At 42.1% G+C, this 26,371-nt stretch overlaps 1 protein-coding gene and 1 long non-coding RNA gene across 4 annotated transcripts; one reads left to right on the top strand and one right to left on the bottom strand.

Annotated features, from left to right (window-relative positions):
- LOC106969389 (ATPase PAAT-like) lies at nt 1-16,823 on the top strand. The gene is made up of 6 exons (XM_027063304.2): nt 1-311; nt 905-1,111; nt 2,528-2,597; nt 6,481-6,687; nt 13,549-14,003; nt 15,994-16,823. Exons 1-6 carry the CDS (start codon nt 148-150, stop codon nt 16,226-16,228), a joined length of 1,338 nt encoding a protein of 445 aa, XP_026919105.1. The 5' UTR covers nt 1-147; the 3' UTR covers nt 16,229-16,823.
- On the bottom strand, nt 16,241-24,333 carry LOC113600330 (uncharacterized). Of its 3 annotated transcripts, none has more exons than XR_008292263.1 (3): nt 23,515-24,267; nt 20,634-20,789; nt 16,241-17,445 (listed from the first exon to the last, which is right to left on the bottom strand). It is a non-coding gene; the product is annotated as an uncharacterized LOC113600330 (long non-coding RNA). The 3 variants fall into 3 exon arrangements; XR_008292264.1 differs by having other exon boundaries at nt 16,241-17,009; nt 23,515-24,264; XR_003421341.2 differs by lacking the exon at nt 16,241-17,445 and having other exon boundaries at nt 20,240-20,789; nt 23,515-24,333.
- Between the last annotated feature and the right edge of the window lie 2,038 nt (nt 24,334-26,371).

Here is a 26,371-nt window from a genome sequence, read left to right as displayed (position 1 = left end):
CTTTCCCCACTGGACAAGGAGCGGCTGGTCTTGGAATTGAAGCCTGCCGAGCCGGAAGGCGCTGTGCTTTTTCACCTCCGTCGCTCTGGCGGAAACGCAAGCGGTGGAAGAGAGGTTCCGGGGTTGGCCTCGGCTGGCGGCTGCAGCATGGACACCCGGGCCGAGGAGGCGGGAGTGACTCGCCGCCCGATGCTGGCCTCTTCCTGGGATGCTGCCTGCGGAGCCCTGGCCCGGAGTCTCCATCTCACCCGGGCTGGTGTCAGCGCCCCGGACTTGGACTGGGAGCAGCTGCTGGCGCCGCCTGACCCGGGGTGAGCAGGGCCGGCGGGGACCGGGGCCGCGGCGCCGGGATGGTCGCGCTCCTGGGGGAGCCGGGAGGGGAGGCGGGGCCGAGCGGAGAGAGGGTGGGGGGGCCCGGGGTGCGGGAAGGACCTGACTGCGGGGGCCCCGCATCTCCGCCGGGTCGCCCCCGGGGTCCGCCTCCCTCCCCCAGGCGACCCGACGGAGGCCTCTCTGTTGTCGACCCGAGGGGGCGTTAGAAAAACGAACTGTCGAGAATCCCCATCAGCTTAATTATGAGAAAGAGCCGCGTTTGCCTTTTGTTGCATTCTGCTTCCCCCTCCTGTGCGCACAGTAGGTGCCCAGGGAACTTTTTATGTTGAAGGAGAAGGACTGCAGAGGCTTGAATCCACAGTCGAGGAGAAAGTAGAGGGGAAAACCCCGGTGGGTGGCGTGCCCATCTCCTTGTGAATCTGTCTTGAGCGTCTGTTGGGTGCTTGGGAGGGTGCGGGGACCGCCGTGGTAAATGGGAGGGAGTTAGAAGAAGTCCTGGTGGCCCAATAGGAGGGTCGTGAGCAGCGTTCAGACAGGTGCACTGTGTGAGAGTTTGAACAATTCTTTTCAGCCAAGATCTGGTGATTTTGAAAAGAAGCCTCAACAGTGACCAAGATGAAAACCCCTGCTTCCTTTACCTGAGATGTGACCCTAACGGAGGTGAAGAGATCGTTTCTATTGGCATTTTAAGTTCTGCAAGAAATATGGAAGTATACTTAGGAGAGGAGTACTGTGGAACCAGTAGGGGCAAGAATGTTTGTAGTGATCTGGATAACAGGTTTGTAACTTGTTCATGCAGAAGTGTTCCCCCCAAGCAGTGTTGTTTTTCCCCAGCGTTTGTGGTATTTACTGATTCTCTGACATTGAGGCCAGACACTAAGGGAGAGAAGAGAAAAACATACCAGCAGGAATAGAACTTTCTCCTTTTAAGAGATCTTGGAGATTGGGACGCCTGGGTAGCTCAGTCGGTTGAGCGTCCCATTTCAGCTCAGGTCATGATCTCACAGTTCGTGAGTTCAAGTCCCGCTTCGGGCTCTGTGCTGACAGCTCAGAGCGTGGAGCCTGCCTGCTTCCGATTCTGTGTCTCCTTCTCTCTCTGCCCCCTGCCGTCCTCACACTCTGTCTCTGTCTCTCAAAAAGTGAATAAATATTAAAAAAATTTTTTTAAAAATAAAAGATCTTGGAGATAGATAGTCTAGGTCACCTTTCTCAATTTTTATAAATGTGGAAATTTAGAGCTAATTGAGGGAGCTGACTAGATAGAGGGTCATACCAGGTAGTCAGACTGTATAAACTGTGCAGACTACAGTGTAGTCCTTATTCTTCTTGGCCTTTTTTCTACATGGATGTACAATGGTGTCTCTTCCAAAGATAGTTGGGCAGTTAGTCTGGAATACTGCATACATTTTTCTGGAAGGAAGTCTATTGTAAGTAGCAGACAGGCCCAAGATGGTGCCTCCCCAGCCTATGTAACCCACAATTCAGCCTGTTATAGTTTGCTATTTCTCTAGGTTTTTTTTTTGTAAAGACTTATTTTTATGTTTGGTGAGAGAGAGAGAGCATGTGAGAGGGGGAGAAGGGCAGAGGGAGAGAAAGAGGAGAAGAGAGTGAGAGAATCTTAAGTGGGCTTCATGCTCAGCAGGGAGCCTGATGTGGGGCTTGATTCCACGACTCTGGGCCAAATCAAGTTTGGTGGCTCAAGCAACATTGGCCCCCAGGGTCCCTGATTTTTCTCTAGGTTCTTCTACAAAGATTCTACCCTAATTGAGTCTCAGGATTTAAGTAATGGCTTAGAAACAACTAAAACAAATTTTTTTTTTAATTCAAGTATAGTTGACGTGCAATGTTAACATTCGTTTCAGGTATACAGCATAGTGATTCATCATCTTTATAGATTATGCTGTGCTCACAAGTGTAACTACCATCTGTTACCATACAGTATCGTTGACTATATTCCCTATGCTGTACCTTTTATTTCCATAATTGATTCATTCCATAACTGGAATCCTGTATCTCCCATGCCCTTGCATCCATTCTGCCCATTCCTCTGGCAACCATCAGTTTGTGTTCTGTGTTTATAGGTCTGATTCTGCTTTTTCATTTTTTTTTTTTTTTTTGCTTATTCATTTGAAACAATTTGTTTTTAAGTTTATTGAAAATCATAAAGTAAAAGTAACTTCAATTTTATTTTTAGTGAGCACGAAATTATTTTCTACAAAAAATATTTAAAATTGGAGTCTTCCAGCCATGCTTGTAAAATAAAGGTAAGTCATCACTAAATTTTAGCTAAGTTGCCAACTACAAATGGGTTTGTGTAATTTGTGCTTCTTTTCTGGTTGGTTTCGTAATATGCTTCATCTGCCTTTGTTCCTGGTTGTGTTTCTATGAAAATGTGGTGTCATGATAACTGCAAGCAGTTTTGGTTTCATTATATCAAGAAAGGTGGAAGGGAATTAGAGAAGTTTAGAGAAGAGCACCCAAAAATCAGGGATTTGGAGTGATGTCTTAAGTATGAAAAATACAGAAATGAAAACTAGAGCCTAGAAAAAGTACCAAACTGGAGTACGTAGGCCCAGGGTATGAATTCTGCTTTGTTGACTAGTTAAGTGACCCTCGCCAAATCTCTTTCTTTGGAAGTACCTCATGGATGAATTAGAGGACCTAAACGGCACCTGGGTGGCTCAGTTGGTTAAGTGTCTGACTTGATTTTGACTCATGTCATGATCTCATGGTTTGTGGAATTGAGCCCCAAGCCGGACTCTGCACTGACAGCACAGAGCCTGCTTGGGATTCTCTCTCTTCTTCTCAGTCTGCCCCTCTGCCTGCTCACCCATGTGTGTTCTCTCTCTCTCTCTCTTTCCTCTCTCTCTCTCTTTCTCTGTCTCTCAAAAATAAATAAGTAGGGATACCTTAGGAGACTCAGTTGGTTAAGCATCCAACTTTGGCTCATGATCTCACAGTTCGTGATTTTGAGCCCCATGTTGGGCTCTGTGCTGACAGCTCAGAGTCTGGAGCCTGCTTTGGTTGGATTCTGTGTCTCCCTCTCTTTCTGGCCCTCCCCCACTTGCACACACTCTCTCTCTCTCTCTCTCTCTCAAAAGTAATAAACATTAAAAAAACGTTTTTAAATAAATAAAAATTAGAGGACTAAAAAAAACCCTCCTTGGTATTACATGAATGTTCATCATCATCATTCCTGATAGCTAAAAGCTTACAAAGAAAACAACCCAACTGTCTGTCACCTAATGAATGTAATGAAAATATGGTATAGTATACCCACACAATGGGAAAGTATTTAGTCATAAAAAGCATTGAATTACTGAAACATACTACAGACGTGGGTGAACCTTGAAACATTATACTGTGTGAAAGAATTTGGGGCCATATATTGTGTGATTCCATAAGTATATATATACATATATGTGTATATATATATACACATATATGTATTTGTGTGATTCTATAAATCTGTATATATATATATATATATATACTTGTGTGACTCCATAAATATATATATGGATAGATTTGTGTGATTCCATAAATATATATATATATTTGTGTGATTCCATAAATATATATATATATTTGTGTAATTCTATAAATATATATATATTTGTGTGATTCCATAAATATATATGTATATATATTTGTGTGATTCCATAAATATATATATATTTGTGTGATTCTATAAATATATATATATTTGTGTGATTCCATAAATATATATGTATATATATTTGTGTGATTCCATAAATATATATATATGTGTGTGATTCCATAAATATATGTATATGTGATCCCATAAATATATATACATATATTTGTGTGATTCCATAAATATATATATGTATATTTGTGTGATTCCATATATATATATGGAATATATATGTATATATACATACATATATATGGAATATATATATATATGTATATATATGGAATATATATATATATGTATATATATGGTCTGGAATAGGCAGATGCATAGAGACTAAAGATTAGTTGTTGGCTAGGGTTGGGGACTTGGTGGGATGGGAAGTGACTGGCAGTGGGTAAAGGGCTACTTTTTGGAGTGATGTTCTAAAATTGCAAAGGTTACACAACTCTATGAATATACTAAAATCCACTGAATTGTACGCTTTAACTTGATTGTTTGGCATGTGGATTATATCTCTGTAAAGATACTTAAAAAAAATTTTTTTTTAATGTTTATTTTTGAGAGAGAGTGCACGTGCAAGTTGGGGAGGGGCAGAGAGAGAGGGAGACACAGAATCCGAAGCAGGCTCCAGGCTCTGAGCTGTCAGCACAGAGCCCGATGTGGGGCACGGATTTGTGAACCAGGAGATCATGACCTGAGCTGAAGTCAGATGCTTAACTGACTGAGCCATGCAGGCCCCCTGTGTTTTTAAATTTTTTAAAAAGGAAATAAACACTTGGAATCTTTTTGTCTCCACATTACTTTATACAGGGTTACAAGACTTTAGAATAAGACAAAATAAGTAATTTCATTATCTGCTGGTGGCAAATTAACAGAACTGATTATTCCAAGATACTGTTTTATTTAGTATATATTAACAACTTTCAGATTTATTTAAAGTGATTCCTTCATTCAAGTATTTGAATGCCTGCTGATGTTAGATACTGTGTGAGGCATGTAGGAATTAGCAGTAATATAATGAATGACTGCCCTTATGTTGCTTACATTCTAGTGTAATGAGATAGATTATAAGCCAACTCAATGAGTAAAATGTGTCCCATATTCAGTGGTCGGGCAATGAGGGTGAAAAAGCAGAAAAGGGATAGTAGGGAGGTTAGAGGGTAGGTGTAGAAATTTAATGGGGAGATTCCTTGATTGTTGAGGACAGTCCACCTCTTTGCTGCCACACCCAAAGTTCTTGGATCATGGGTCTGGTTTGACTTGTGTTTTTATGTTACATGTGGTTTTGTGTGTGTCTCTGAAGGTAAGTGCTTTTTGTAACTGTTCTTTGTAAACTCTGTGGGAGTGCAAAGGCTAGGTTGATTTAGAGAGATCCTACACCTACTAGAGCTTATTCTGGAGCAATAACATATGAAAGTTAATGGTTCCTGATGATATTTTTGAGCACTTACTCAGTGGTAGGTACTGGGAACTTTAACACCTAATCTTCCTAACAACCATGTGAAATCATTGTTATTACCCTCCCTCATTTTATTCCTGATTCAGGTTTTCGCCTTTTCCCAGGATCACACAGGCTCTAAGTAGAGTCATCATGGAACCCAGTTCTGTCTGATTCTGTTTCCTTTCCACGTGCTACTGTGTTGTCCATATCACACATAAAATGTCTTTTGGTTCAGAAACATGGATGAAATGAGGCAGCATAAAGGGTTGAGCAGGACGCTACTAGAGAAGCCAGAAGGGCTGTGTTCCAAGCTTGCTCTTACTAATTTGGGTAGCCCTTTGACAAGTCAGAAAATCACCCCTGACCTCATCATTTTTGTGTGTGAACTAGCAGGTTATGTTAGACCATTTTAACTTTCCCTTATAATTCTAAATTCTAAGAGACTGACTTATTTTTAGGATTTCAGTAAATACTTTGGAAGTGCTTTTGTATTAAATAGTATTATAGCTAGCTGTGCTATGTTAAATTCTCAGATTGGCATAGTTTATTTTTATTCATTAATTTAAGTGAATGGAACTTTATTATAGTCCCTTTTGGCTATTCTGTATATTTTTTCAGTTTGAAATGATACTTTTTTTTTTTTAATGTTTATTTATTTTTGAGGGAGAGAATGGGAGAGGGGCAGAAAGAGAGAGAGAGAGAGAGGGGATCTGAGGCAGGCTCCATGGTGACAACAGAAAGCGGATGCGGGGCTTAAACTCATAAACCGTGAGATCATGACCTGAAGTGAAGTTGGATGCTTACCCTGAGCCACCTAGACACCCCTCAAATGATACTGTTTTATATAAATAGTTCCAATGAGCCTGATAATAAATTAGAAGTGCTGACCACTACAATTTTCAGGAAAACTTTAAAAAATGAAAATGTATTTAATGTTTTGTTTTCTTAAATGCATTACTGTTGCTAGTTTATGTTAAAAAGTCACCTTGAATAGTGATTATTGTTTAATATCATTATTTTCTGGAACGTCTTTGTTTTGTAACAGTTGCTCTCCTTTGGTGAAAAGCAGTGTGTGTTCATCAGTAAAGTTGTGGTACACATGAGGCGGGTTTCAGCCAGTTCTTCAACAAGCTCTCCTGCTCTAGGATCAAGGATAGACCTCCGGAGGGTCCAGACTATCATGGAGTCCATGGGGTCAAAGTTGTCACCTGGAGCTCAGCAACTGATGGATATGGTTAGATTTCAGCAGCAGGTAGGTAGAAATGGGTTCTCTCCAGATAACCGTTAAAAATTTCAAAAAGGTGGCTTTTTTAAGGACATGTATTGACGTGGCTTTTTCTTTGAAAAAGATTGATTTAATGTTTTGAAAAGATATTGATTTAATGCGTACCTTTATTTACTTTTGTAAAATAACATTTTATAGACTTACCCTCTTCCAAAATATTTTTGTTACATATCTTCACAGTTTTCCATGAATTTACTCATTCATTCAGCAAATATTTATTAAGCACCCTCTCAGTGAATGAGGCAGTGTTTTGAGCACTTTAGAAAGTTCAAAGATTCGTCTGTAGCCTATCTTTAAGGATCTTTATAGCCTCATTTTATCTAGGCCTTTAGAAAAGAAGGAGGAGACCAGGCAAGTAAATTTGGAGGGACGCAGTTTGAGAGGGAAAATAACATGGATTAACTCTTCAGCGCTAGAAGGAATGAGATATAGCTAGGAAATGGATAGAAGTTCACTTCTCTGGGGTGAAGAAGTGGTAGGGGGAGTTGGGCTTGGGCCGGATCATAGGGGGCTTTGAATGCTGTCTTAAAAGTTCATAGGTGGTTTTGCCTGTGTTTTGGGAAATTCGAACCCAGAGTTATACATAAGAGGAATGAGAGGGTACGGTGAATCAGTAGGATGTGGGACCCCAAGGAGAGCAGCTGCCTGTTCCTGCCCTCATCCAGGTGGGAGTTAAGGAGGGTCTGAAATTGGACGTATAAGCTGATGCTGGGTTGTGAGTTGCTAAGGTGATGGTGCCGTCAGGGCTTGACAGCTAACTTGATATTGGTGTCGCTGGAGAAAGATAAAAGAGTTAAAAGTGAAATTGAGGTTTTGAAGATGGGGCTCCCAACAGTATAAATGGAACCCAAGGGAGGAGGCTACTTGGGAGAAAGGAAGTTTGATTTGGGGAGTATTGAGTCATGGATGTGAATCCAACGGTGCCTGTGGCGGGAAGCAGAAGGGAGGTTTGCGAGGGGCACCCCAGCAGAGGGTGGGGAAGGAAATGAAGGGAGAGCCAGAGCAAGGAAGAAGGGTCCATGAGGAGTAGCTGTGTTTGGGAAGGACACAGGGAGAGGGAAAAGGAATAAGAGAGCGGAAAACCAGCGGTGCGACCGAGCAGCAGCAGGAAAGACCTGATGTCAGGAGGCCTGATGGCAGGTTCTGGTGCTGACATTTGTACTTGTGCTATTGGTGTTGCTTCATCTTTTTGACATAAATTTCCCCAGGTTCAAAATCTAAGTGATAATACTGCTAAGATCATAGGATTCATGGGAAAGTTTAAAACAAATAGTATAATAAACAACTTGTGCATTTCTCGCGAGATTTACCAATAGTAATTTATTTATTTTTTTAAAGTTTATTTATTTGGAGAGAGAGACAGAGAGAGAATGCAGCTGGGGGAGGGGCAGAGAGAGAGGGAGACAGAGGATCCGAAGCGGGTTCCATGCTGACAGCACAGATCCCAGTGCAGGGCTCGAACCCATGAGCCGTGAGATCATGACCTGAGCCAAAGTCGGATGCTTAACTGACTGAGCCAGCGAGGCTTCTCAACCAATATTCATTTAGTACAGGTGTCACCGACACAATGGGCAAGAAAGGGAGACTAGCAAAGTTGACGGTGATCACAGGAACCTTGGAAAGGAGGGGTTCAAAAAAATACCAGGTTCATACTTTTCTTTCTCCTGTACCGTTATCTCACCTTGATGCCGCAGGAAGTCTCTGACTGGGCCTCCTGCTCCACCATAGTCCATGCTCCACAGGGCAAGCAGAATAATCTCAAAGGGTAAATCAGACTTGTCCTTCCCCCTGTGTAAAGCCCTCTGACTGCTTCTCTCACACTCAGAATTAACCCAGATTCTTTACCTTGGCATCTAAGATCTGGGCCTTCTTGGACTCCTTAACCTCATCTCCTTCCTACCAAATCTCCTTGGACACCTTGCTCCAGACATGCTGATGTGTGTATTCCTCAGATACTCAGATGTGTTCGGGACCTTTGCACTCTTAACTTTTCCCTTTCTCCAGAAGCCCTTTCCCCAGACCTTGGCACATCTGGCTTTTTCTTTTTATTAAGATACCAGCTTAAGTGTTACATCCTTATTAAGACCTTCCCCAACTACCAGTTTAATATAGCCTTTTCCAGGCACCTGGGTGGCTCCGTCAGTTAAGCGTCTGACTCTTGATTTTGGCTCAGGTCATGACCTCATGGTTCGTGAGTTCAAGCCCCACATCGGGCTCCGTGCTGAGAGCATGAAGCCTGCTTGGGATTCTCTCCCTCTCTCTCCACTTCTTCCCCGTGCATGTACACTCTCCCTCCCTCTCTCTCTCTTTCAAAATGAATAAAAATTAAACTGAAAACTAAATAATTAAAATAGCTTTTTCCTCCAAATCTGTATCATATTTTCATCAGAGCCTTCTTGATCATTTTGTTGTTACTTATATATTGGTCTATCTCATTAAAATGTAAGCTTCATGTGAACAGGGACCTGGTCTGTCTTGATTAAGGCTTCAGATAAGTATACGATATATAGGATTTGGATTATCAACTGAGTACTCCTTAGAGATCTTCAGGGGGTCAGTTTGAATAACCATGAGGTGGAAACCAGATTTTGAGGGATTAGGCACTAAATGGGGGTAGTTGGAATGTTGAGGTCCCAGGGTAATATGGGTTTGTTTCAAGAATGGTAGAGATAAGGAACTTGCCTGTATCAGAATTCCTTGTGATATTTATAAAATACAGATTACTGGCTGTTGCCAGTGACCTGAAACTCTGAAGGTGGTTTCCAGGAATCAGTATTTCAAGCAGGCATCCTCTGGTGAGTCTTATGCATAGTATATTTTAAAAACAAATGATTGAGGACAAGGATCCTATGGAGACAGAGATTGAAAATGTAAAAACAAGAAGAAATTTTTTTGTGTGTGCAAGACTTTGGAAACATCAGAGAGGGTTAAGGAATTAAAGTCAGCTCATGGACCAATTTTTATGTTTTAAAAACTTAGCTTTGGAAAAAGGGATAACATGGATAATAGATTTTTTTTGGCCATGTCTTTAAGTATTCTTTAATTCCAAAGATACATGTTTTCTTTGCCTTGAATTTCAATCTGTTCAGAAGTAAATTAAGTAAGGCAAACCATAAGAAACTCTTAAATACAGAGAACAAACTGAGAGTGGATGGGAGTGGGGGAAAGGGGAAAATGGGTGATGGGCATTGAGGAGGGCACTTGTTGGGATGAGCACTGGGTGTTGTAGGTAAGCGATGAACCACGTGAATCTACCCCAAAAACCAACAGCACACTTTACACACTGTATTTTAGCCAATTGGACAATAATTTATATTATTAAACAAAAAGTGCATTAAGTAAATCATAAAAGTGCTTTCCCAGCTCTCATTCTGTTCCCTGCCTGGTGTGTATCCTGGAGTTTTCTGTACTTGTAGAAATACCTGCACGTCCTTCCATCCAACACACATGCTGTGCCCTCCCCCCTCCCCCCACTAAGTCATTGTATATGAGGACATTTGGGGAAGACAAAAAGTGATCCAGTTAAATCTTCTTTTAAACATGCTAATAAAAGACTTCTTCCAAGTGAGGAGGCTCTATTTATGGGATGATTCTTACATGATATACCTGGATTTCTAGGATTGCATATTATTAACAAACCAGAGTCTATGGAATGTCTCCCGGGAAAATGTCATGTAAGCTATTGTCATGTATCAACTATTTGTTGAGTATAAAGTAGGGATATTTTGGGGCTCCTGGCTGGCTTAGCTGGTAGAGCCATGCGACTCTTGATCTCAGGTTATAAGCTCAAGCCCCATGTTAGGTGTAGAGATGACTTAAAAATAAAATCTTAAAAAATAAATAAATGAAGTAGGGATGTTTCATGACCAAAACTATTCCTTCTATGGAAGTTGTATAACCGCACACACCTTCCTACATTGATTTGGGCAGGGCCTGTCCTGAAGGGGAAAGAAACAACCTGGGAAGCTTTGTTAGGAGTCCTACGCCTCTCCCTGCTTCACCTGGGCTATGGGGTTGCCTGTGTTCTTGAAAGTTTTATTAAAGTCGTATTTTATTTCATTACATTTGAAGTTCAAATTTGCTGGCTTTGATTTGTTTTTGCTTTACCGTTTGGAAAAATTGAATGGGATACTATATCAAAGTGCCCTCGCATGTAGTTTTCATTTAATGTTATCTGAGTGAAAGGGTGTGCCCCATTTTCTCGAAGAACAAATTCAGGTGTGCAAGATTTACACGCTTTACTTTTTTCACCTTTGAAATACAAATATCTTTTTTTCTTGCTTTTTCAAGGTGATAACTAAAGTTAGTCAATCCTTTCAGATATCTGACCGGATATTCAGAGATAAACAACTTTTCACAAGTCTGGAGGTATATACATGTGCATATATGAAGTTATGTATACACAATAGTTTTTTACATATTCATATATATGTATAGACATAATTCTACATGAATGCTTTCATGTTCTTTTAGGCTACTCTGTAATTGTTTTCCATATAACATGACATGGATCCATTGTTAGAAATTATTTCATACATATTCCTCTGCCTGCTTTAAAAAAAATTTTTTAATGTTTATTTCTGAGAGAGAGAGAGAGAGAGCGAGTGAGCGAGCATGAGCAGGGGAGGGGCAGAGAGAGAGGGAGACACAGAATCCGAAGCAGGCTCGAGGCTCTGAGCTGTCAGCACAGAGCCCGATGCGGGGCTCAAGCTCATGAACCATGAGATCGTGACCTGAGCTGAAGTTGGGACACTTAACTGACTGAGCCACCCAGGCACCCCCTTCTGCCTACTTTTAAAAGGGCTTGTTGTACCTCGTAAGGCCAATGTACAAGAAAATTAAGAATTCAGTGAAATCAAATGACAGGAAATAGAATAGCCACTAGCACTTAAAGTTTGTTTATTTATTGCACTGCCACATAGACTTACCTCTGAATTCCTTGATAGTTAATACAAAGAGGAAAGGTAAATCACCTAAAGAGCTTTTATTTGAAAAAAATATGAATTTTTATAATCAGTGAATTTCTTATAATCAAAATTTGATATATCAGAAAAGAAAACCTTGCATAGCAAATACCTTATTAACATTTGAATTTTTATAATTAACATTTCTGCCAAAGTAATTGTCATATGCAATTTTGACGTTGATTTCACTGCTGTTTATGTAGACTTTTCAATTTTCTGTCATTAAGGTATTTTTGCTCTGTTATACTGCTACCAAAAATCATTTAGCTTTGTCATCATGATTGAGTAAAGCTCGTTTCCACCAGAGGAGAGTTGTTTACTTTAAAAATTTTGTATAGAATTACATATGTAATTTATATATATACATTTGTATAATTGTATGCTATATATATAATATGTATGTAATTCTATACAAAATATAGAAAAATTATATTGCATATAATTACATGCAATTATATACAAATTTATATAAAACTTACACATAATTTGTATATATAATATGCATGTAGTTATATAACATAATTGTATACAGTTCATCTTCTTGGAATAATTTAATTTAAGGCTTATTCAAAACTTGGATTCAATAGAAGAACACATTTCTTTCTAGAGTATTTCTTCACTTCAGTAACAGAAGTTCTGTGGAGACTCCCCTACTCCTACACCACCATCTTCTCTGGCTTTCATTATTCCCCTTTCCTGCATTGTTTATCCCTAAGTACTTATCACTGTCTCTGTCCACATGATATATTGTCTTCCTTTCTCCCTTCCTTCCTTCCATTGTTTCCTACTCCCTTATAGGTTCCACATGTCAGTGATTTTCATTGGTTTTGTTCACTGTCTCATTTCCTATGCCTGAAACACAAAGTCAATTTCTGGTAAATATTTGTTGACTGAATTGAGTTTGGGGTTGGCATGATCCAGGAATCATTTTTTTAGAATATCTGGAAGGTGTATATACTGAGTTTCTTTAGCTAACCTTAATAATACTTTTCTCATTCTCTTTCACTGGGTATTGAGCAACAGTAAGTATGAGATCATACCCCCGATAAGAGTGTGTAATAGAGTTCTGTATTTTGAATTTAGGATAGAGCCCTAAAACTTAAGAGTCAAGTCTGCTAGAAGTAGTTCTGCTCTTCTCTTGAGGAAGAATCCAAGAGTGCGGCACAAACAGGCCCTGTATGGGAGATCATGTAACCTCATCACAGAAGTGAGCCAGGATCTTCTCATGAAATAATATAGCACCAGTTCAGTTGAGGCCGCAAATCATTAAGGCAGACATAGCCAAAAAGTTTGCTCATTTTAGTCACTGTAGACGTCACAAATGTACCAATGGAACATCATCAGTACCTTAGAGCATGTAAGCTATCTGGCGTGTCTTTTGTGATAAGCTAGTAGTAGATTTCCTTAGGTTAGCTTATTATATGTGAAACTTGATGGATGATACTCAATTCTAAGAAAACTATCAATTATCGTGACTCAATTGAGTAGTATATTTTATTACCATAAATTAAGGAGGCCTCTGTAGCAGAGACGTGAATGTTAATGCAGTTTTACCAAGCATGCTAATATTTAATATTTCCTTTAGGGAGAAACTACGGAGAAATCATTAAAAGCCTGGACTGTGGAGTTAGGTGGCCCAGGTTCATGCCCCGGTTCTGCCACTTAACTAGTTGTGTTACCGTAGCCAAGTGACCTTTAGCCTGGGTCTCCTCCACTCAGTATGGGGGTAGTAATCGTAGCCTGCTTCTTGTGGACGTTTTGAGGGTCAAATGAAAGAATGCACGTTGCCTGCCTCACAGTCATTACCCCCAAAATTCGCTGTCATGACTGTTAACAGAGACGTGTATTTCTTTACCTTGCTCAGAATCGTATTCCCATTGGCGAGCGGCTTCAGTCGGTTTTGGGAAATCCTGGCTACGGACGTGGGATTGACCTGCAGTCATCATCTGCTTCGGGGGCCTTGGACAAGTCCCCGTCCACGCCTTTTCCTTTCAGAACCGGCTTGACCTCTGGAAACGTGACTGAAGACTTGAAAGCTTGCACCGATCAAAGTCTGCAGCCACCCGGTGGCGGAAAGGCTACGAGCCTCCAAGAGTATAAAACTGTGTCACCAAGCCACGTTCTTCTTGAGAATGACCTCAAAAATGCAGTTTCTTCTCTCCTACCAAAGAAAGCAAGTGACAACTCGAATATACCTAACTCTGACTTGCTGCCTTTTCTCCAGAGTTTATGTAGTCAAGTTAGCCATCTCCGCGTGGGACGTAACACCAAGTGGCAGGAAACCGTCCCTAAGGCTGGTGGAGACATTGCTGGTGTTGCGTAAGTATTTAAGGCAAGTGTGATTTAGATTTCATAGGTGGAAGAATCAGTGGGAGGAAAACATTCGTTTCACTAACTACTGCCTGAAAATGTTTCCCGAGGTCATTTTAGCAGCTTCTGCATTTTACACATTAACATACTTCTAGGGAATAAATATTCTCAACGTTTATTTATTTTGGGGACAGAGAGAGACAGAGCATGAACGGGGGAGGGGCAGAGAGAGAGGGAGACACAGAATGGGAAACAGGCTCCAGGCTCTGAGCCATCAGCCCAGAGCCCGACGCGGGGCTCGAACTCACGGAGCGCGAGATCGTGACCTGGCTGAAGTCAGACGCTTAACCGACTGCGCCACCCAGGCGCCCAGGGAATAAATATTCTGTAGGGGAGAATGGATTACTTTTAAAGAGGGGTCTAAAACTGAAGATGTTGATCACTTCTTAGGCATTTTATGGAAGGGGTACAAGCATCAAATAAGGGTTGGAGTAGAAAGTTATCTGTATAAATGGGGAGGAGCCATGGAAACCATAATATAAACATTTGTGCCTCATTATAATCACTGAGTCATCATAGTAGATTTTCTTTGTAGGTCTTGTTTGCCATAGGCTAATTTTAGTTTGGTCATCAATGACATTTTTAAGCTTATAATCGTTTATAGTGTACAGACCCTTATCTGCTGATCTCATAATTCTAATTTTTTTTGCAGCCTTGGTGTGATTAATGGGTGGCTAAGTATTTGGTATGTTTCCCCATCCTTCATGTTGATGTAATGTGTCAGGATATTGCACTAGACTGAAATTCATGACTCCGGTCATAGTTCTGGCTTAACTCTTTTGCCTTACTGGTTAAATCCGTGGCTTAGATTTTTTTCACATGTAAAATGAGGTAGTTTTATTGGTTGAAATTTTCTTAAAGTCTCCAATAGCATTGAAATTTGAGGAGTTTAGCAAGTTATTGGAAAAAAAGTATGGTTTTCAGTAAGGATATTTATTACTTAGTAATATTTTTTAGTAAGGATTCTCGGTAAGGAGAAAAACCATTATTCTTTAGTTGTTGATAGATTACATCAGTGAACTCTAGTTGGTATGTGATGTGGCTAAACAAACAAAACCAAACAAAGCAAACCAAAAAAAATTAAGTTGAGATTAAAAACTGCTCTGGGGCCAGGTGAGATTGAATGTCTCCATTCCTCTCAGCTCTGTCAATGCGAAATGAGCTAACCTTTTTCAAAATTTTATAGAGAAAGGAAAAGAATTTTCTTGGATGCCAAGTTAGGATAGTTGCGGGGGTTATGTAGTCTTCACAAAGAAGAGAGTGTTCTGGGAAGGAACATTTGGTGCAGGGTGATAGATGTGTTTTTACATAAAGAGTTACAAATCATCGTAATGAAGGACATTCCAGAAAATTATGGACTTTATATTTTTAGTATATGCGCGACTATATGACTTTATTTAAGTGTTTATTTATTTTTGAGAGAGAGACACAGAGTGCGAGTGGGGAGGGGCAGAGAGAGAGAGGGAGACACAGATCTTGAAACAGGCTCTGAGCTGTCAGCACAGAGCCTGATGCAGGGCTTGAACTCCGGAACTGTGAGATCATGATCTAGGCTGAAGTCGGACACCCAACCAGTTGAGCCACTCACTGTTCCCCAGTGTCAGGAGTGTCAAACAACTTGCTGATTCCAGACCTTTTATAAAGATTTCTTCTTTGAGGGTAGAAATTCTCTTCATTTTTATATTCTCATTTCAGTTGTATGCTTACGTGGTTAAAGAATTAAAGATTCAGAATACTTTGGGCACTCAGGGTTGTGGTTGCCTGTTCCATGTGTATTTTTGGAACCTGGAAATATGTTGTACGAAGAGAGCACACCTATGGAGGCAGATTTCGGCAGTGTGTGTTGACTGCTTGTTTTAGTAGAGTTTGGTTGCTTTTGTGATGACATCAGGAATCATTGTTATATTGTGTGTGTGTGTGTGTTTTAATTTATTTGTAGCACGGAAGAGCAGCCTGTGTGCTCCTACTTGGAAAAGGTCCTTACTAAAAATATGGAACTGATGGAAAAGAAGCTTGTGGACTACATTGATCAGCGGATACATAAACTGCAGAAGCACATAGATACAAAGATGGCTTTGTTGATGGACGTGCTGCAGAGTCCCTGCCCCCCACCCGCCGGGATGGCCCTCCGACAGTGGGACTCTGGGGAAAGACTGTCAAACGGAGAAAGATAAGTGCTCGACACGGACCGTGCGCTACAGATATTTATTACGTATTTATTAGAAAGCCAAAACCCCACAAGTTCAAGGCAAGTATTTAATGGCATTTGAGGATCACCATCTTACGTACGGTGACCTCAGTGTTCATTTTAGCTCTGCTTGTTACTGTGAATCCGGTACTGTGCGCTAAGATTTAACAACATGATAGGGTTATAAATTATTTTTGTTTACGGTCTTGTTCACTCTGACAGAAATGTATATGTGTTTCTGGCTTCAGTGTTGAAACATGTTAAGGATTTTTAATGCAATCCATGAGTCTGTGTTGTATAATGTTTTTGATAGAAGTGTATTTTTTATTTATAATAGGGCTTATTTTATGGTCTTAGGAGTATGAAAAAGAATGCTTAGAGTATTTGATGATTTTTCTTTTTCTAATTGATTGTTCATGGAAAATTAGATACCTAAGACTTAAAAGCCTTTCATTCAGATCACTGATTGGGTGGTATTTACGCTCGGATAACGGCTGAGGCATTGTGTTTGGCATGCGTACGTATGCACCGGGGCCGTTATTATCTGTTTCAATAAAGCGTAGCAGTAGGTAGAAAGTAAACATCAGAACCGGCCTGTTCCTTGTCGGCATTATTACTTTAGACTTAGCGTTTGAGGTGAGTTGAGAGAATTCATCCTGTTTGATCTCAGTAAACCCAGAAAGTGTACGGTCCCCTCCTTTCCTGAGCAGATACAGGTTCTTGCCAGAGGCCTTCTCTCGTGTGTTTCCGGTGTGAAGCTCTGAGGCCTGCACTGAAGGAAGAAAGCGTGTGAATCAAGGGGGCTGTGGTTCTCTCTAGCAGACGTATGATAACTATCGTATGTGTGTTCAAGAGTGATGTAGTTGCCCTTAAAAATAAACCTATCCACTTTGGAAACTACTTGTCTCAAGGAAACAGCAAAGTTTTATTTTCAGTGAATCTTTGCCGAAAATGTTTTATGTTTATGGAAATGGGGTATTTCACACTCATTCAGTGTTTTGGTGAATTTACTCTTTGGAATAAGGGCTAATTTAGGGGCACCTGGGTGGCTCAGGCGGTTAAACGTCCGACTTGATTTCGACTCAGGTCATGATCTCAGGGTCATGAGATCCAGCCCCTCCCCCAAGAAGCCACACTAGGCGTGGAGCCTGCTTAAGATTCTCTCCCTCCCTCCCCTTCTGCGACTCTCCCTACTCGTGCTCTCTAGAAAAAATAAAAAAAGGGCTAATTTAGATAACGCTACTCATTTTTATATACTACAGAGGTAATACAGCATGTGGAACATGCTCTGACCGTAGTCACAGGAGAATTTGCATATCACTTTTTCTAGTCTTTTCTGACTTGTGGGACATTCACAACATGTATAGCTATATGTTCCTACTTCCTTTGACATTTGGGAGAAACATGTCTCACTAGGAAAGTGGTCCGCTGCTCACATTAGCATCACACTTTACAAAGTAGTAAAACACCTGTTCTCATCAAAACCTCTCCACCATTAACAGCCACCATCACCACCGCTCTTGTCAACCACGCAGCATCCACTGTCTCTTCACAAGTGCTCAGGGAACTGAACTGCTTTGCCAGCGATCCTGTACAGTCAGGGGGGAGGTGGGACTCGGGTCCAGGACTCCTTTCCTTCCCGTCTCCATCTCTCCTGTTCCTCGTGCCCCGGTGCGAACTGTGGGGTGGGATCTTCTTATTTAGCATTCATCCCCTTTGACATTTGGAACCCAAGGCCGTAGAAACGGGAAGCGACTCTTCCTCCACGGCCGCCTCGCTCACGTTAAGGGACATGTAGCATCTCCCGAGACGCCCCTTCCTTCCCTCACACCCCCCAGTCTTCATCCATAAGGACAGTCCGTGCCCTGCACTGGACAGGGCAGACCCGGATGATTCATTGTCCTCTGCCCATGCTGACAGGGTCTCTCCGGATGGCCCCCGAATCCTGACACAGTTGCAAGATGGCTTAGAGGGAACACCGCGAGGGTAGACAAACCTGAATTCTTCCACCGTAGCCCCTTCCCTGCTGCGTAACTTTGGCTGAGCTATTCAGGATCTCACCTCACTCTCCCTTCTGCAAATGGGGATATCACAGCCTTCGTCTTATCCTGTGGGAGGTTTATAATCATCTGAACAGGGAGCACCGGCACAGGCCCGGCACACAGAAGTGTCTAAGATGGGAAATGTTCGTCTCCCCTCCCTCGCTCTTGCCCCGCTGCCGTCTCCTCTTTCTCGACACATCAGGGATAATGTATGTGATTCTTAATTAATAGCCCTTGAATTCTGGGAAATACGGAAGCGCCCCTTCTTTTTTTCCTTCAGGGCCAAACAGAAGTGAATTCCAACTTCCCTGGCGAAGGGCCACGAGTCTCAAAGTGTGGCACCTTGACCGCACCAGCAGCACCTGGGAAGTTGTTACCCATGCACGTTCTCGGGCCCCGGCCACCCCCGTCCGGGTCAGAATCTGGGCCCAGGGTCCCACAGCCGCGCTTTTGCAAAACCCTCCCGCGCTTCTGAGACTCTCCAGTTTAGAACCACAGGCAGAGGGGGAGTGTAGGGGCGCTGGAGCAAGGGTGCTGGGATCCGGTCCCTCTGCTGCCTGTATCGGTCCGTGACTCTGGGTACGTGAAGTGACTTCTCTGGGATTTCTTACCCGCCGAGTGGGGATTAGATCGCATCCATCCCAGAGGGCTGTTGAGAGGACTGATTAACTGGGGAAGTTCTCACGAAGCCCTGAGAGAGTCTGGTAGGGCAGTGCCCTGTCCTCAGCTTGGCCTCGCACTGCCATAACCTGGGCACTTCTAGAGAACGCTTGTGGGTGTATATTTATTTCAAAATAAAAAATTGGGGGGGCGTTGCATAGGAGGCTCACTTGGCTGAGCATCTGACTCTTGATTTCAGCTCAGGTCATGGTCTCATGGTTCATGAGATTGAGCCCCTCCTTGGGCTCTGTGCTGACAGCACAGAGATGCTTGGGATTCTCTCTCTGCCCCTCCCCCGCTCATTTGTACTCTCCTCTCTCTCTCTCTCTCTCTCTCTCTCTCTCTCTCAAACATTTAAAAAAGTGAAAATAAAAAGTTTTAAATAAAAACAGCACTGGTACCTGGTTCCCTCCCCACCACCCCCAGAATATTGAGCTAACTGCACAGTGTTCAGCCTGTGCATCTGGGATTTGGGAAACTCCCCTGCTGAGTGGTGCACAGCTCGGGGAGCACAGTCCGGTCAGGGGCTGTCAGCCATTCCCATCGTCAGCTGGGTTGTGGGTTTTCCTACCACAACTTCTGGGTGCAGCTGACATCTTTCCACAGAGATTTGTCAGTATGGCCAGAGTTTTCAGCCATCCTTTTTAGAAGACCAAAGTCTCTACTTGAAGCAGGAAAGGTGAGTCTGATGCTTTCATGTTCTGGTCTTTCAAGTGTCCAGGTACAGTCCTCGTGGCATTGAGTTGCAGGACCAGGGCTTTGTGGGTCTTCACCTCCTGCCTCGGATCCCCATATGGCCGTGTAGCTTAATACTTACTCTTTTGTAGGTGTTATTTTAAAGATATGATTGACAAATAAAAATTGTGTGTATTTAAGGTCGTACAACATGATGTTTTGATATATCTATATATTGTGAAATGATTACCCAACTCAAGCAAATTAACATATCACCTCAAATAGTTCCCATTAAACACTTGATATCTATGTATTTAGCACATTTCAAGTAAACAGTATAGACATCTGTAGCCATCCTGCTCTACATTAGGAATCTAGAACTTATCTTGTAGTTAGTACCCTTTAAGTACTTATCTTGAAAATTAGTACCCTTTAACCAACATCTCTTATTTCCCCCACACCTACTCCCTGGTAACCACCATTCTACTCTGTTACAATAAGTTCAAGTTTTTTTGAGATTCCACATATAAGTGAAATCATGCATTTGTAATTCTGTGTCTGGCTTATTTCACTTAGCATAACATCACCCAGGTTTATCCATGTTACTGCAAATGGCAGGGTTTCTTTTTTTTTTTTTTTTTAATTCCATATAGTTAACATACAGCGTTACATTAGTTTCAGATGTACCAATGTAGTATTTAGCAACTCTGCATACTACTCTGTGCTCCTTAAAGGATTTCCTTTTTTAAGGCTGAATAATAAACTCAAAATGGATTAAGGACCTAAATGTGAGATCTGAAACCATAATAATCCTAGAAGAGAGCATAGGCAGTAACTTCTCTGACATCTGCCATAGAAACATTTTTGTAGGTATGTTTCCTAAGGAAAAGGAAACAAGGGCAAAAATAAACTATTAAGACTACATCAAAATGAAAAGCTTTTGTACAGCAAAGGAAACAACCAACAAAACTATGGAACCTATGGAATGAGAGAAGATATTTGCAAATGACATACTGATAAGGGGTTAGTATTCAAAATATATGAAGAACCTATGAAGAGGCATAGTCAGGTTGCTTAGTAGGTTAAGCATCCGACTCTTGATCTTAGCTCAGGTCTTGATCTCAGGGTCAAGAGCCTTGTGTTGGGCTCTGCACTAGGCATGAAGCCTACCTAAAAAATAAAAAAGAACTTATTCAACTCAACACCAAAAAAACCCCCAAACAATCCAATTTTAAAATGGCCAGAAGATATGAACATACATTTCTCCAAAGAAGATACATAGATGGACAACAGACTCATGAAAAGATGCTCAACATCACCCATCATCAGGGAAATGCAAATCAAACCCACAATGAGGTATCACCTCTCTCCTGTCAGAATGGCTAAAATCAAAATGACCAGAAATAACAAGTGTTGGTGAGGATGTGGAGAAAAAGGAACCCTCGTGCACTGTCGGTGGGATTGTAAATCAGTGCAGCCACTGTAGAAAACCGTATGGAGGTTCCTCAAAGAATTAAAAATGGAACTACCAAAGGATCCAATAATTCCACTTCTGGGAATATATCTGAAGGAAACAAAAATACTATGTTGAAGAGAATCTGCCCTCCCATGTTCATAACAGCACTGTTTACAATAGCCAAGACACGGAAACGACATAAGCATTCATCGATGGATGAATAGATGTACACGCGCGTGCACGCGCGCACACACACACACACACACACACACACACAATTCAGCCTTAAAAAGGAAATCCTGCCGTATGTGACAACATGAATGAACCTTGAGGCCATTATATTAAGTGAAGTAAGTCGAACAGAAAGACAAATACTCTATAATCTCACTTATATGTGAAATCTAAAAGAAGGGAAGAGAAGGGGGAAAGGTAGGGGGAAGGGGAGGGGAGGGAAGGGAAGGGGAAAAGGGAAGGGAAGGAGGGAGGAAGAAAGGAAAGAAAGAAAAGGAAAGAAAAGAAAAAGAAGAAAGGAAAGAAAGGGAAGGAGGGAGGGAGGGAGGAAGGAAAGAAGGAAGGAAGGAAGGAAGGAAGGAAGGAAGGAAGGAAGGAAGGAAGGAAGGAAGGACGGACCGAGCTTCAAGAAAAAGACATTGGGAGTGAGGGGAGGGGGAATTGGAGGAAGGTGGTCCAAAGGTACAAACTCACAGTTATAAGATAAATAGGTGTTAGGGATGTAATGTACAACACCATGACTCTGGTTAACACTCTCATATATACCATATGCCATATGGTATATATGAAAGTTACTAAGAAGGTAAATTTAAGAGTTCTTATCAAAAGGAAAAAAACCCTTTTTTTTGCATCTATATGAGATGATGGATGTTAACTAAATTTACCATAATCATTTCACCATATATGTAAGTCAAATCCTTACGCCGTCCATCCTAAACTTGTACACAGTATTGTATCTCAGTTACAGCAACGAAACTAGAAAGAACCCAACTCTTAGTTTCACTGATCTTTTCTGGTCTCCATTTTATTATTTCTGCTCTGATTTTGCTACATCCTTCCTTCTGCTCTCTTTGGGTTTGGCCTGTTTTTCTCTATTTTTTTTTTAATGTTTTTATTTTATTTTTGAGAGAGAGAGAGACAGAGGTGGGGAGGGGAGGGGCAGAGAGAGAGGGAGACACAGAATCCGAAGCAGCCTCCAGGCTCTGAGCCGTCAGCACAGAGCCTGACAAGGGGCTCGAACTCATGAACTGCGAGACCATGACTTGAGCTGAAGTCGGACGCTCAACCTCAACCGACTGAGCCACTGAGGCACGCCTCTCTTTCTCGTTTCTTAAGATGTAAAGGTAAGCTCTTTATCTGAGAGCTTTCTTCTTTCATAATGAAGCCATTTATCACTGTAAACCTCCCTAGTAGGACTGCCTTCTGTTGCATCCCAGAAATTTTGATATATTTTGTTTCCATTTTTATTTATTTCAAGGTATTTTTTTACTTGCCATTTGGATTTTTTCTTTGACCAATGGCTTGTTCAGGATTGTGGTTTTTAATTTCCATAGTTCTGTGAATTTTTCAGTTTTCCTTTATTATAGATTTCTAATTTCGTGCCATTGTGGCCAGAAATTCCATGTGACTTTAGTCTTTTTTAATTTGTTAAGACTTGTTCTGTGACCGAGCATATGATGTGTCCTGAAGAATCTTCAATGTGTGGTTGAGAACAATGTGTATCTGCTTCTCTTGGATGGAATGTTCTGTATGTGTTGGGAAGGTCCATTTGGTCTAAAGCGTAGTTCAGTTCTAACGTTTCCTTAGTAATTTTCTGTCTGGATGATTTATCCATTGTTGAAAGTGAGGTATTAAATTCTCCTACTATTCTTGTATGGTAGTCTGTTTCTCTAGATCTGTTAGTATTTGCTTTATATGTTTGGTGCTTTGATGTTGGGTGCATATATATTCACAATTATTATATCCTCTTGAAGAATTAACTCATCTTTTCATTGTGATGACCTTCTTGTCTCTGTTACAGTTTTTGACTTAAAATCTATTTTGTCTGATATAATTAAAGTTACCCCTACTCTCTTCTTGAATGTTCTTGTCTAGCTGTGGTATCAGGGTCATGCTGACCTCCTAAAATGAGTTTGGAAGTGTTCTTTCCTCTTCTGTTTTTTGGAAGTGTTTGGGAAGTACTGATATTAATTCTTTAAAGATAAGTTTTTAGAAGTAAAACACTTGGTAGAATCATGCTTTTTATGTTTTTATATATATTGTCACATCATCTAGAATAAACTGGTACCAATTTAGTACCCCCTGAAATATATATGAGTACTATTTTTCCATGTTGAGAGCAACAGAAGGTTTTAAAACTAAAAATCTCTGGCAGGTGCCTCTTAATGTATCCCTGTGTTGATTGAAAAACTGGTTCAAGTTTCTTACCTTCAGACTGGGTCCAGTTGAACTCTGCCAAACACGGCATGATGAAAAGGGCCAAGGGGACAAGCCTGCTCACAGCCTCCATCTCTGTCAGGGGAAAAACAGCCCAGAGGGCTAGCAGGCTTTTATACTTCTCGGTGTTTCATAACCGGCTGGCTGCATGAGCCCTCTGGCCACCTTCAGGGAAATGTGTCAGTGTGACCAGCCAAGGACTAAATTTATGTGGGAATGGAGCAGCTGTGTGACTGGTGTATTATCAGCAATCCCCAACTTGAGTGTTGCCTCTCCGGCTCATTCCTGGAAAGCTTACAGAAAGTTCCCAGCTAAAAACTTCCTCGCAGGGGATCTCCAGCCCCTGGCCCGCAGCAGGCACTGAGTAATTCATCACGGCACCGAGTTAGAGTTGAGCCTTCGCCCTGTTATTTGTTCAGATCACGAAGCAGGTAGCACTGCTGATATCGTAAGCCTTCACTGCTCCTCTCTAAAATGAACGCCTTTGGATTCTAAAGGATCAGCCAGGCGAGGCAGGTAGTGTGGCACCCGGGCATACTCTGGTTCCAGCTGTGTTGCCAGATGCCTGCCAGGGTGCTGACAGCAAGGAGAGCGATGACACAGGATGAGGAGGAAAAAGAAAGTGTGGGTCCGGGTTCAATTGCCAGGAATTTTAAACCATTATGTCCAGAGGGCCGGAAGTAGGGGAATTAAAGTCCCTTAAGTACTATTTTGCAGACGATAGAAAGGAATCCTGGTGTCCTTGAACAAGTGTATGAACAAGAACAAGTGTATGAGAGTGTAGAGTTGCCCTCCTTTCTTTCCTTCCTCCCTCCCTTCCCCTTCCTTCCTTCCTTCCCTCCTTCCTTCCTTCCTTCCTTCCTTCCTTCCTTCCTTCCTTCCTTCCTTCCTTCCTCCTTCTCCTTCCCTCCCTCCCCTCCTTCCCTCCTTCCTTCCCTCCCTCCCCCTTCCTTCTCCCTCCCTTCCTTCCTTTTTTCCTTCCTTCTTTCCTTCCTTCTTTCCTTCCTTCCTTTCTTCTTCCTCCCTCCCTTCCTTCTTCCCTCCCTCCCTTCCTTCTTCATTCCTCCCTTCCTCCCTCCCTCCCTTCCTTCCTTCCTTCCTTTGTTCCTTTCTTCCCCTTCCTTCCTTCCTTCCTTCCTTCCTTCCTTCCTTCCTTCCTTCTCCCTCCCTCCTTCCCTACCTTCCTCCCTTCCTTCCTTTCTTTTTTTCTCTCAACAGGTATCCATTAGCTAATAGTTTAGGTTTTGAGAATACTGAATTGAACATGAGAGACACAGCCCTACCTTCATGGAACTCATATTCTAAGTGGGGGAGACAAAAACAAATGAAAAATTCAAATAGTGAGAGGTGCTCTCAGTATAATAAAGCAGGACGAGGGGTTAGAGAGTGACTGCCTCAGTGGGAGTGGGGCGGGGCAATATCAGAGTGGCCAGGGAGTGCATGTTGAAGATGAAATCTGAGCAAACAGATAAGGGGGAGGCTGTCATGTGTGATCTGGGCTGGAGGGGTACATGAAGGCAAAAGAAAGGGCAAGTGCAGAGGCCCCGAGGAAGCAGCAAGTAGCTTACTTAACACGTCCACAAAATAAGGGCGGTCGGCCAGTGTGGTGGGTGTCACTGAAGGGAAGGCGATGGCAGGGAAGGTAAGGAGAGGCAGATAATGAGGAAAAGGTGAAGGACCTGTAGGTCAGATAAGGAGTTTGGATTTTATTCTCAGTTCAGTTGGAACTGGCTGAGCAGGAGAAAGATGTGACTAATTTTTACAGAATTTTCTGTGGAGGTAGGCAGAGACCGGATATTCTAGGTGGAAACCCTTTCTGGTTGCCCTCAACCCTCTGTGATATCCTGACTGTCCTGCAGCCCAGAACCCATCACTGGGCTCTAGGATGTTGGGGTTCTTGGGGAGGACACAAGCCTATACTGTGACTCAAGGGGAGCCATTCCTAGCGAGGTCCCTGGACTAAGCATTTGGCCTCACACCGGTGCCATAGTGGCAAGACCAGCACCTGTGACATGGGGAAGTGGTGCTCCCAAGGAGCTTGGACACTCAACCAGGTCCTGTCAGCTCAGAGACTTCTGGGGCCGGCCACATACCAGATGGGGAGTGGTGTCCTGGTGTGGGAGCGAGCAGGGGGCATGCCTATGTGGTGAGGACCCATCTGGTCACTAAGGGCTGCTTACCCTCAGCTGTGTCCACAGATCCTCACTCCTACCCCCACCCCTGGCCTTTCTTACCACACCTCTCTCTCTCTCTCTTACGGATGCGATCTCCTAGCTCCCTGAACTGCCATCACTGCGTGTGAGAGCCTTAGGGTCCCTCCTCCAGGAGGAGAGGGACACTGGCAGAGGGAAAACACACGAATTCCTTCCCCAGAAGAGGAGGCAAATATTTGAGTGATGTTGATTATTTTCCTGATATCCCGTAACTGAAATACCATAATATAAAATTAAATACCACTTATGGAGCACCTGGGTGGCTCAGGCGGTTGAGAGCCCAACTCTTGATCTCGGCTCAGGTCATGATCCAGGGTCATGGGATCAAGCCCCGCGTCAGGCTCTGCCCTGATCATGGAGCCTGCTTCAGATTCTCTCTGCCCCTCTCCCCTGCTTGCGCTCTCTCGCTCGAAAATAAACAGTAATTAAGAAATAATAATAAAATAAAGTAGATTTTTAAAAAAGATTTTAACTACTACTTAAATACTGACTTGAAGACAATACATGTTATATGAAATGGGAATGAGAGAGGAAAGAAAACAAGGACATTTGCTCGATGTGTGTATATTATGTATATGTATACATACGTCCGTAAGTGTATGTGTATACACACCAGTGTATTCATAACAGGTAAG

This window comes from Acinonyx jubatus, chromosome D2 (genome assembly GCF_027475565.1).
Source record: "Acinonyx jubatus isolate Ajub_Pintada_27869175 chromosome D2, VMU_Ajub_asm_v1.0, whole genome shotgun sequence".
In the NCBI taxonomy this organism is placed as follows: Eukaryota; Metazoa; Chordata; class Mammalia; order Carnivora; family Felidae; genus Acinonyx; species Acinonyx jubatus.
Note: the sequence above shows the minus strand (reverse complement) of the source record. Positions and strands in the feature narration are given on the sequence as shown.